The following is an 11777-nucleotide window of genomic DNA, read 5'->3' as shown; positions in this document are numbered from 1 at the left end:
TGAGATAGCATAGCCTTTTGCTTCTTGTATCAATCAGAGCGACGGAACCACTGAAAACTCCCTACCTATATCTTTTGTCTATCCATATCTACATCTATATCCATATCCATGTCTATATCTACCTGTATCTATTTATATATTTATCTGTATCTGTATCTGAATCTCTATTTCTATTTGACTACATATCTATATCAATTAAAAGGGTTTTTTTGTTGTAGAGCTTTGACTTCACGCAACTGTGGAAGCTGATTAAGTAGTCTCTATTGAAGCTATTGTCCTCAAGTCTGATGCTGGGAAGTTGAAGTTTAGGTGATCCAGAAGGGACGATGGATGTAAAAGTGGAGGAGAACAAGAACAAGCTGGAACCCGCAGGCAGGAGTCGGAGTCCACAAGGATGAACTGAAGTCTGTGTCAGTTCTCGTTACCACTAACCTTTACGGCATGGATAACTTGCAGAAGTTGGGGCCCTTCATCATGGAGCTAAACACACCCCTGACGTGGAAGTTGGAGAAGCTGAAGGAGGATCTTGGTGAAGTGGAGCAGTTTCAGGCTGTCACCGCCTGACACCAACGAGGTAAGCCAGCAGATACAGGACAATTACAGCAATGAGGCGGGCCACCGTATGTGAGACTATGTATGCTGTAAAAGAAAAATTGCACAGAACACGTTAAAAAATGGAAAGACAATTTTGTTCAAGCTACTGCAGTAGGCAAAAGAGACTTCAGCCTAGAACCGAGCCCAACTCCAACTACAGCAAAGACACCTGGGGATTTATAACCAACGGGCAGAATGAGGGTGTCAGTGCATGGAAAATTATTAAGAGGAAATTGATTAGATATCAAGGTTGTGGGTATTCTTGCTAAACTGTGCTGTGCAGATCAAGGCTGAGGTCTAGTTGAGAAGAGGGCTCAAAGGAGCCTGACTAAAGTTTGGTCACAGAGGGGTTCCTTGTCAGTGTGAGCTATCAAAATAACTGCTGTTTCACTTCTGCTCTCCAAATCTCACGTGAGAATCTTCCTTATGGTCCATTCTAACTGAGAAACTTGGGAAATGTATTTCAGCCTAGCCAAAGTGACACACTGCAAAGCTACCAGACTCCTGTTGGGGGCTCTGGTTCCTCCTCCAGTCTTATTTTCGTGCTGTTAGATTCAGGGCACGGGTGGTGAATTCCTTCACTGTCTCTCCCGAAAGTAGACAGGTAGGTGGCAGATTGATTGACAGGACATTGGCTAACTCTGCTGCCTGCTTCTACTTTGTTTCTACCTTTTTTTTTTCATGAGTTAAATTGTATTTTATTCCCTTTTAAAATATTTTATTGTGATAAGAATACTTAACATGAGATCTATCCTCTTAACAAACTTTCAGCATACATTATTGTTGACTATAGATGTAATGTTGTACAGCAGATCTCTAGAACTTATTTATCTTAATTAGCCAAAACGTTATGACTGTTGAATAATAACTCTCCATTTCTGCTTCCCCCCCAGCCCCTGGTAACCACCATTCCAGTCTTCGGTTTTATCAATTTGACTATTTTAGATACCTCATGGAAGTGGAATTATGCAATACCTGTCTTTCTGTGTCTGGTTTACTTCACATACTTTGTTTCTATCTTCAGGTGAGTTTCCTGGTCTCCTTCCCTCACTCCCAGGTCCTTGTTCTCTGAGACCTGGACCTGGTCATGTTTATCAAAATTTATACAGTATTATGAGTGGATTTTCCTGGTTGCAACCTGCTGCAAAATAGCCAGTTTACCCATAAGCAAAGCAAAAACAAACAATTTCATTTTCATTTACTCAGAGGATAATTTGGAATAATTTACTTCTGAGGCTCGGGGGTGTGCTGCAAGCTTATGAGGCTTTGAAGATACTCAGGACAATGCTTTGCCTTATAAAGTCAATATACGTAAGAGCTACTAAGGCCCAGGCCTTGCTCAGATGTTCAGGACCCTCCTTCCTTCTGTCTATGGGGTCAGGCTGATACCGAACCAAGTGGGCTCACCTTCTGGTGAGATAAATAAGGCTCTAAATCAGTGGAAGTTGTTTCATAAGGTAAAGTGTATTTGCAGCAAATAGGAGGCCATGAGAAATCATTTCCAAAGTCATGGCATCCCTGAACAACGGGAAGCAGGAACTGTTATTTCAGTTGGGGAATGAATATTCAAAAGGGAGAGGTGGGTACACTGCAGATTATGGTAATGAGGCTTAATCTCCTCCTGAAGAGATCTTCACATTAAAAATAAGGCAAGGTCATGGGCATAGCTCATGTAGGGAGGCTTGGTTAGCTTCAGGGTGGTTGCTGGTTGTGTCTCCTTAACATAAAAAAAACTTGGAAAAACAGTTAAATGCTTCCAAACCCCTCTTTGAGTTCCTCGGGACACTAGTCGGTGACAAACCCCTCGCCCCTCTAGTTTTATCCTGCTTCTCATTCTTGAGGGGCACAGGTCAAAGGTCCGTCTTCTGTAACTGCTTCCTGCTGAGCATGGGCGTTGTCCTAGTGACCAGTAGAGGAGCAGAATTTACAGCTAATCTTCAAATAGGTTTGCCGGTCACCAGAGGCATAGCCCTGACTTGTTTGTAACAACCGTTTGTAATTTTATAGCCTCAATGTGCTTAGGATCTGGACATACTTGCCCCCCACCCCCGATTCTACTAGCTCTTTATAGTCTAGCTACTGGGTTACCCATTTCTCTAATGGCACCAGTCTTGTTGTCCAGGAATATGCAACCTCCTTGTAAGCATACTGTGCCTAAATGGTATGGGGTTGGTTAGGATCCAGGGCAGACTCTGGGGTGGATAGCTGGTCATTACTTACCTGCATAGTCGCTGAAACAAGAGTTTCAAATCAGAGAGTGGTTTGCAGGAAAACTCGGAGTCATCAGTTTTCTGTGACGATCTCTCTTGATGTTCAAGCGTGAGTGTCTTTTTTACCCGTGTGTGGTGGATCCAAGGGGTGACTCCTCAGAAAAGAATGCTTCAGAAATTTTGATCCTATCTCACAGTCCTTCTGAAACTTAAAGAAGTTTCATAGTCCAGAAGCTGAGTGGTAGATTGTTCCATCTCACTGGACACATTTCTTAGTCCTGATAATAGATCAGTCTAGTTAAGTTTATTTTAGAAGGCAGAGATGCAGGTGGGCTCCCAAAATTAGGCCTATATTGTGGAAGTAAGCAATCAGGTATTTAGTAAGAAGCATTTCTATGGAAACAAAAGAAAAACAAGGTTAACGGTTGGAGCAAATTATAAGCCAGTTTCTGAGTTCAGAGGACAACCAGTTAGGAAGATTTCTAGATGTCAGCGTCGAAGCATCTTTTGCAGCTTAAAATGTCTCTGAAGATGTCATCCTGCATTCAGGTATCTTTCTGAGTGGCTTACACATCAACAGATATGAATCTCTTAAGTCTATATCAAATCCACCAGCTTCAGATTGCAAGCCTTCAGGAAAAAGTGCAGGTTCAGTTCTCAATGATTCCAAATGAAAATGATGGGAAAATTGAAAATGTTAGTTTGGAGATTTGTAGCCAGATATTTCAGGAGATTAGAAGAATTCAGAGTCCAGTCCAGTTAATAGATATAAAACAAAAACCTCAAAGACAATTAACAGAACTAGAATTTAATATCCACAAACATGAACTATAGTTTCTATTGAAACATAATTTTTCTCTCCAAAATCACCCTCATTTTTACCAAAGACAACTGAATTAAGACTAACTGGTTTGCAAAATAAGTCTAGTTTCAATAAAACTTGATTCAATTATTTACTTAAGTGCAGCAGGAATAGCAACTGATCATATAGGCTCTTTTAAATCTGCTTTGCTGGAACTCTTTATAGGGAATCTCAGATTGAACTTTATTTTTTATTTATTTATTTATTTTTAATTTTTTGTTTATTGCAGTAACATTGGTTTATAACATTGTATAAATTTCAGGTGTACGTACATCATTATACTTCTATTTCTGCATAGATTACACCATGTTCACCACCCAAATACCAATTACAACCCATCACCACACACATGTGCCGAATTATCCCTTTCACCCTCCTCCCTCCCCCCTTCCCCTCTGGTAACCACCAATCCAATCTCTGTCTCGATGTGTTTGTTTATTGTTGTTATTATCTACTAATTAATGAAGGAAATCATATGGTATTTGACCTTCTCCCTCTGACTTATTTCACTTTGCATAATACCCTCAATGTCCATCCATGTTGTCACAAATGGGTGGATTTCATCGTTTCTTATGGCTGAGTAGTATTTCGTTGTGTATATATACCACACAGCTTCCTTATCCATTCATCCCTTGATGGGCACTTAAGTTGCTTCCAAGTCTTGGCTATTGTGAATAACGCTGCAATGAACACAGGGGTGCATGTATCTTTACGCATTGGTGTTTTCAAGTTATTTGGATAAATACTCAGCAGTGGAATAGCTGGATCATATGGTAGTTCTATCCTTGATTTTTTGAGGAATCTCCATACTGTTTTCCATAGTGGCTGCATCAGTTTGCACTCCTACCAGCAGTGTATGAGAGTTCCCTTCTCCCCACATCCTCTCCAACACATGTTGTTTCCTGTCTTGTTAATTATAGCCATGCTGACGGGCGTGAGGTGATATCTCATTGTAGTTTTGATTTGCATTTCCCTCATAGTTAATGATGTTGAACATCCTTTCATGTGCCTGTTGGCTATCTGTATATCTTCTTTGGAGAAATGCCTGTTCAGGTCTTTTGCCCACTTTTTAATTGGGTTGTTAGTTTTTTTGTTGTTGAGATGCATGAGTTCTTTATATATTTTGGAGATTCAGCCCTTATCAGATGTATGGTTTGCAAATATCTTCTCCCAATTGTTAGGGTGTCTTTTCGTTTTGTTGATAGTTTCCTTTGCTGTGCAGAAGATTTTTACTTTGATGTAGTCCCATTTGTTCATTTTTTCTATTGTTTCTCATGCCCAGTCACACATGATGCTTGAAATTATGTTGCTAAGACCGATGTCGAAGAGCGTACTGCCTATGTTTTCTTCTAGAAGTTTCATAGTTTCAGGTCTTACATTCAAGTCTTTAATCCATTTGGAGTTAATTTTTGTGTATGGTGTAAGATAAGGGTCTATTTTCATTTTTTTGCATGTGGCTGTCCAGTTTTCCCAACACCATTTGTTGAAGAGACTTTCTTTTCTCCATTGTATGTTCTTGGCTCCTTTGTCAAAGATTAGCTGTCCATAGATTTGTGGGTTTATTTCTAGGCTTTCGATTCTATTCCATTGATCTGTGTGTCTGTTTTTGTGCCTGTACCATGCTGTTTTGGTTACTATAGCTTTGTAGTATATTTTGAAATCCAGGAGTGTGATACGTCCAGCTTTGTTCTTTTTTCTCAGGATTCCTTTAGCTATTCGGGGTCTTTCATTGTTCCATATAAATTTTAGGATTCTTTGTTCTATTTCTGTGAAAAATGTTGTTGGAACTTCGATAGGAATTGCATTGAATCTATAGATGGCTTTAGGAAGTATGGACATCTTAACTATGTTAATTCTTCCAATCCAAGTGTACGGAATATCTTTCCATTTCTTTGTGTCTTCTTCAATTTCTTTCAGCAATGTTTTAGTTTTCCGTGTACAGCTCTTTCACCTCTTTGGTTAAGTTCATTCCTAGGTATTTTATTCTTTTTGTTGCAATTGTAAATGGGATTGTATTCTTAATTTCTCTTTCTGCTACTTCATTGTTAGTGTATAGAAATGCAACTGATTTTTTATGTTGATTTTGTATCCTGCAACTTGACCGTATTTCTTTATTACTTCTAAAAGTTTTCTGGTGGATTCTTTAGGGTTTTCTATATATAAAATCATGTCATCTGCAAATAGTGAGAGTGTCACTTCTTCCATTCCAGTTTGGATCCCTTTTATTTCTTTCTCTTGCCTGATTGCTCTGGCTAGGGCTTCCAGTACTATGATAAATAGGAGTGGTGACAGTGGGCATCCTTGTCTGGTTCCTGTTCTTAGAGGCATAGTTTTCAGTTTTTCACCATTGAGGATGATATTAGCTGTGGGTTTGTCATATATGGCCTTTATTATGTTGAGGTACCTTCCTTCTATACCCATTTTATGCAGAATTTTTATCATAAATGGATGCTGTATCTTGTCAAATGCTTTCTCTGCATCTATTGAGATGATCATGTGGTTTTTATTCTTCATTTTATTGATGTGGTATATTACGTTGATTGATTTGTGAATGTTGAACCATCCCTGCACACCTGGAATAAATCCCACTTGATCATAGAATCTTTTTAATCTTGTATTGTAATATGAGATTTGCTAGTATTATGTTGAGGATTTTTGCATCAATGTTCATCAGTGATATTGGCCTGTAATTTTCTTTTTTTTCCTATTTTTGTGTTGTCCTTGCCTGGTTTTGGTATCAGGGTAATGTCGGCTTCATAGAATGAGTTAGGGAGCTTCACCCCATACTCAATTTTTTGGAAGAGTTTGAGAAGGATAGGTATTAAGTCTTCTTTGAATGTTTGGTAGAATTTACCAGGGAAGCTGTCTGGTCCTGGACTTTTATTTTTGGGGAGGTTTTTGATTACTGTTTTGATCTCCTTACTGGTGATTGGTCTATTCAAATTCTCTATTTCTTCTTGATCCAATTTTAGAAAATTTGTATGATTCTAAGAATTTATCCATTTCTTCCAGATTGTCGAATTTGTTGGCATATGGCTTTTCATGGTATTGTCTTATAATCTTTTGTATTTCTGAGGTGTCTGTTGTAATTTCTCCTCTTTGATTTCTGATTTTACTTATTTGAGCCTTCTCTCTTTTTTTCTTGGTGAGTCTAGCTAAAGGTTTGTCAATTTTATTTATCTTTTCAAAGAACCAGCTCTTGGTTTTATTAATTTTTTCTATTGTTTTTTTAGTCTCTACTTCATTTATTTCTGCTCTGATTTTTATTATTTCCCTTCTTCTACTGATTTTGGACTTTGTTTATTCTTCTTTTTCCAGTTCCTATAGGTGCATTGTTAGATTGTTTATTTGAGATTTTTCTTGTTTGTTGAGATAGGCTTGTATTGCTATAAACTTCCCTCTTAGAACCACTTTTGCTGTCCCATAAATTCTGGCATGTTGTATTTTCATTTTCATTTGTCTCCAGGTATTTTTTTGATTTCTCCTTTGATTTCTTCATTGATCCAATCGTTGTTCAGTAGCACTTTGTTTAATCTCCACGTATTTGTGGCTTTTCTGATTTTCTTCCTATAGTTGATTTCTAGTTTCATAACATTGTGATCAGAAAAGATGCTTAGTATTATTTCAATCTTCTTAAATTTATGGAGACTTGTTTTGTGGCCTAATATGTGATCAATCCTGGAGAATGTTCCATGTGCATTTGAAAAGAACATGTATTCTTCAGTTTTTGGATGGAATGCTCTGTATATATCTACTAGGTCCATCTGTTGTAGTGTGTCATTTAAGGCCAATGTTTCCTTATTGATCTTTTGTTTGGATGATCTATCCATTGGTGTAAGTGGAGTGTTAAAGTCCCCTGCTATTATTGTGTTACTGTCTATTTCTCTTTTTATGTCTGTTAATAATTGCTTTATATATTTAGACGCTCCTACATTGGGTGCATAGATACTTACAAGTGTTATATCCTCTTGTTGGATTGTTCCCTTGATCATTATGTAATGCCCTTCTTTGTCTCTTTTTACAGTTTTTGTTTTAAAGTCTATTTTGTCTAATATGAGTACTGCTACCCCAGCTTTCTTTTCATTGCCATTTGCGTGGTGTATCTTTTTCCATCCCTTCACTTTCAGTTTGTGAGTGTCTTTAGGTCTGAAGTGTGTCTCTTGTATGCAGCATATATATGGGTCTTGTTGTTTTATCCAATCAGCTACCCTATGCCTTTTAATTGGAGCATTAGTCCATTGATGTTTAAAGTAGCTATTGATAAGTATGTACTTACTGCCATTTTTTAACTTTTTTTTCCTCAGTGTTGTAGTAGTCCTTCTCTATTCCTTTCTCCTATATACAGAATTGATGGTCTCTTTAGTTTGACCTCTGTCTGAAAGCTCTACTCTTTAACTCCCCTCCTCCCTCCTTTTATGTTTTTGATAACACATCTAACCTGTTTTTTGTGCATTTGTATCTATTACCCTCTTATCATGGAAATAGATAATTTTTCCTATTTGTGGTCTTCTCCTTTCGCCTTAAATTAGTCCCTTTAACATTTCTTGTAGTACTTGTTCCTTGGTGACAAACTCCTTTAATTTTTGCTTGTCTGGGAAACTTTTGATCTCTCCTTCCATTTTGAATGATAACCTTGCTGGGTAGAGTATTCTTGACTGTAAGTTTTTTCCTTTCAGCACTTTAAATATATCATGCCACTCTCTTCTAGCCTGTAAGGTTTCTGCTGAGAAGTCAGCTGATAGCTTTATGGGGTTTCCTTTGTATGTAATTTGTCTTTCTCTTGTGGCTTGTAGGATTCTCTCTTCATCTTTAATCCTGGACATTTTGATTATGATGTGTCTAGGTGTGGGCCTCTTTGGATTTATCTTGTTTGGGGCTCTCTGTGATTCCTGTACCTGGATGTCTGTTTCCTTCCTTAGGTTAGGGAAGTTTTCATCTATTATTTCTTGAAATAGATTCTCTGCCCCTTTGTCTCGCTCTTCTCCTTCTGGGACACCTATAACATGGATGTTAGTGCGCTTGATGTTGTCCCAGAGGTCCCTTAGACTGTCCTCACTCTTTTTAATTCTTTTTTCTTTTACCTGTTCAGCTTGGGTAATTTCTTCTGGTCTTTTGTCCAGCTCACAGATCCATTCTTCTGTATCCTCTACTCTGCTTTTGAGTCCCTCTAGTGAATTTTTCATTTCCAGTATTGTATTCTTCATTTCTGATTGGTTCTTTTTTATATCTTCCATTTTTTTGTTGACACTCTCACTGAGTTCATCTATTCTTCTCCCCAGATCAGTGAGCTTCCTTAACACTCTTTGTTTGAACTCTCTGTCTGGTATGTTGCTCATTTCTGTTTCACTTAGTTCCTTTTCTGGGGTTTTGTCCTGTTCCCTTACTTGGAATGTATTCCTTTGCCTCCTCATTTTGCATCTTTCCCTGTGCTTGTGTCTGTGTATTAGGTAGGTCAGCTACGTCTCCTGCTCTTGGATAGGTGACCTTATGTAAGTGATGCCTTAGGAGGCCTGCAGTGTGCTTCCCTCAGTTCTCAATGTTCCAGGAGTGACCCCTATGTGGGCTACGAGTGTCCTTCTGTTGTGGTGTGTTTGCTCTCCCTGTAGGTGCCCAGGGAGGCCGAGTTATGCTCCTAGTCAGCTGTGGTAATTCTCAGCTGTTTGTAGTTGTTGTGGGCCCCTCCGTCTCTTTATCAGGTGTGGGGAGCAGAGTTGGCTGCAAGTTCTAATACCATATTTGTGTTTCAGTATGTCTTTTAAGTGAATAGGCCTCCAGTGTGGCAGGTTGTTAGGCTCAGGTGCTTACAAATGCTATAAGCCTCCAGCCTTTAGGTCTCTTGTCAGCTCTTTGAGGATTGCAGCTGGGTGGGGCTGGCCTCAGGTACAGGAGCACCCAATTGTTTCAGGCTTTGGAAGGTGGGGCAAACCCTCTATGTGAGTCTTTGAGAAACACAATTCTTCTGCAGCTGACAAGCCCTGCCGCCCACAGGTCCACACACACAGTCAACACAGCCCCGTGTGCGTGCCCCGACCTCCTGAAGTGGACCCAGTCTCCCCATGGCTGGAGCCCCACACACTCCACCACTGCCCCACACTCTCCACCCACTCTTTGTGCACGCCGTGCCCCACTGAGGTGGGCTCAGTCACCAGGCTGCAGAGAATCAGCAATCTGTGCAGGCCCACCAGTTGCCTGAGGGCTTGTTGTTGGGTGGGGCCAGTCCCTAGGGTCTTCCCTGGCTGAGCTGGATTAAGTCGGTGCTCTAGTGGGTGGGGCAGACCATGGGCTAGCAGGCCCCAGGGAGAACTCCAATGATGTCTTTGTCAGCTCGCCCACACCAGGCCACAACAATGGCCGCTGCCAATGTCCCAGTGCCTGGAGAGGTCTCACCTGTCACTGCGAGGCACTCAGAGCCTATAAGGTGATTCTCTTTTCAGAAAAGCACTGTGCACCTTTCTTTCTGGTATTTTTAGGTTGCTTTCTGGAATGGGTGAGTTTGTGTGTGGGCTCTTTAAGAGCCGGTTTTAATTTCTTTGTGAACCAGCCTTTCTCGGGGTACTCCCCAATGTTTTATTAGCAGGCAAAGTCAGATATTATGCCATTCATCTCAATTGTGCTGGGTCCACAAGATGCCCACAGCGGGAGCACTCCTTGGCTCAGGGCCCCCTCTCCTCCAGGGAGGGCTGCATACCTTTGGGCTGCTCCCGGGCGGCCGTGAAGCTGGCAGCTTGTGAAGGCGGTGTTTTTTCTCTCCAGAAGAGAATTTGTGCTTCTTCCACCTCAATTCGGATTGTCATTTGTGGCAGGAGTTCCTCTTATCCAGTTTTCAGTTCTCTCTCAGGGTAATTTTTCCACGAGTAGCTGTAAATTGGCTGTGTCAACAGGAGGAGGTGAGTTCAGAGTCAGCTTACATCGCCATCTTGATTTCTCTCCCAGAAACTCCATCTTAAAGAAAACTTGACTGCTTTCTCTGTGTCTTTATGATGTAGATTTTCTGCTCCCATCTTCTCTAGAACCTAAGAGCCCTTCTTTGAAATGCAAATGTTTGTCGGAAATTGGTGAGTTTTGTATTGCACCTGATTCATAACATTTAACAATTAACGTCTCTGTCTGTGTCTACCTGTGTGTTCATTTGTATCTATACGTATGCATGGAAGATCAAACTTGGCCTCCTCAAAATGTGTCTCTTCACCTTGATTGTTTTGGGAACAGAGGACTCTGATGGAAGACTTGACCTCCCCCACTACTAACTGCCTGAAAGAATTTAAGATAAGATGACAGTCCCCAGGACAGGCCATCACCATAGAGAACTCTGGGTATCAATAGACTGGGAGGGTCGTTGCTAAGCCCATTCTTACCAAAGTTCTGTCTACCAAACATTTACATTTGTGAGGGAAATCTCCATTTGTAAAGGTATCTCCCTCTCTGTACAGAGAAGACGGGGGCTGACCTCATCTCTAGAAACTTGTCAATGCAGAAAGTGAGGTCTTAAATCTGCATAACAACCTTACTCTTGTTTACTGTGCTTTTCTGGTAAAAGCAGCCCTAGAGGCAGTTCAGATTCCACCCAGTTCCTTTATCTCAGAAAGGATTATTGTCTCTCTGGGAAGTATTATCTAGCCCATCACCAGTTCCTAAGACTGGAGGGAAAAAAAGGGAGAAAAGCCAAAAAAAAAAAAAAAAAAAGCCATAGGAACACTCTAACTAAAAATCTAGCATCTTGAGTGTCTTCTCCAAATATATTAGTAAAAAGGCTTAGAACAAAATTTAGATTCATAACTAGGGAGACTTGTACCTGAATTATGACAGTAATTTTAAAACAATAGCTGTGAAACCTCTGCGTTTGTGTGTCAATATGTACGTTGTAAATGTGAGATATTTTTCTACCTTGGGATGGTATGACCAAAATTAAGAGCTCTTTTGAAATTGGCTTAAAGTAAGTGCTCACATAAACTCTAAATGTAAAAGAAATTAACCCAAATGTCTTTCAAGTTAATGTGATATAAATTAAACTTTTGTAAAGGAAAGCTGGTTTAAGTTTCTTGGTTTGATTGAAATAGGCATGGCCTCAGAGTACTCAGTATTTGGGTATGACACTGACAGGCAGCCTGGGT

The 11777-nt window shown here is 40.0% G+C and overlaps 1 protein-coding gene across 1 annotated transcript in view; it reads left to right on the top strand.

Moving 5' to 3' along the window:
* The first annotated feature begins 441 nt into the window (after positions 1-441).
* SLC7A13 (solute carrier family 7 member 13) overlaps positions 442-11777 on the top strand; it is a 33107-nt gene continuing 21771 nt past the window's right edge. Inside the window, 2 exon segments of the mRNA XM_058529002.1 lie at positions 442-558; positions 1488-1618. Coding sequence (XP_058384985.1) covers positions 442-558; positions 1488-1618 — 248 coding nt within the window.

Source organism: Diceros bicornis, chromosome 33, assembly GCF_020826845.1.
Source record: "Diceros bicornis minor isolate mBicDic1 chromosome 33, mDicBic1.mat.cur, whole genome shotgun sequence".
Lineage (NCBI taxonomy): Eukaryota > Metazoa > Chordata > Mammalia > Perissodactyla > Rhinocerotidae > Diceros > Diceros bicornis.
Note: the sequence above shows the minus strand (reverse complement) of the source record. Positions and strands in the feature narration are given on the sequence as shown.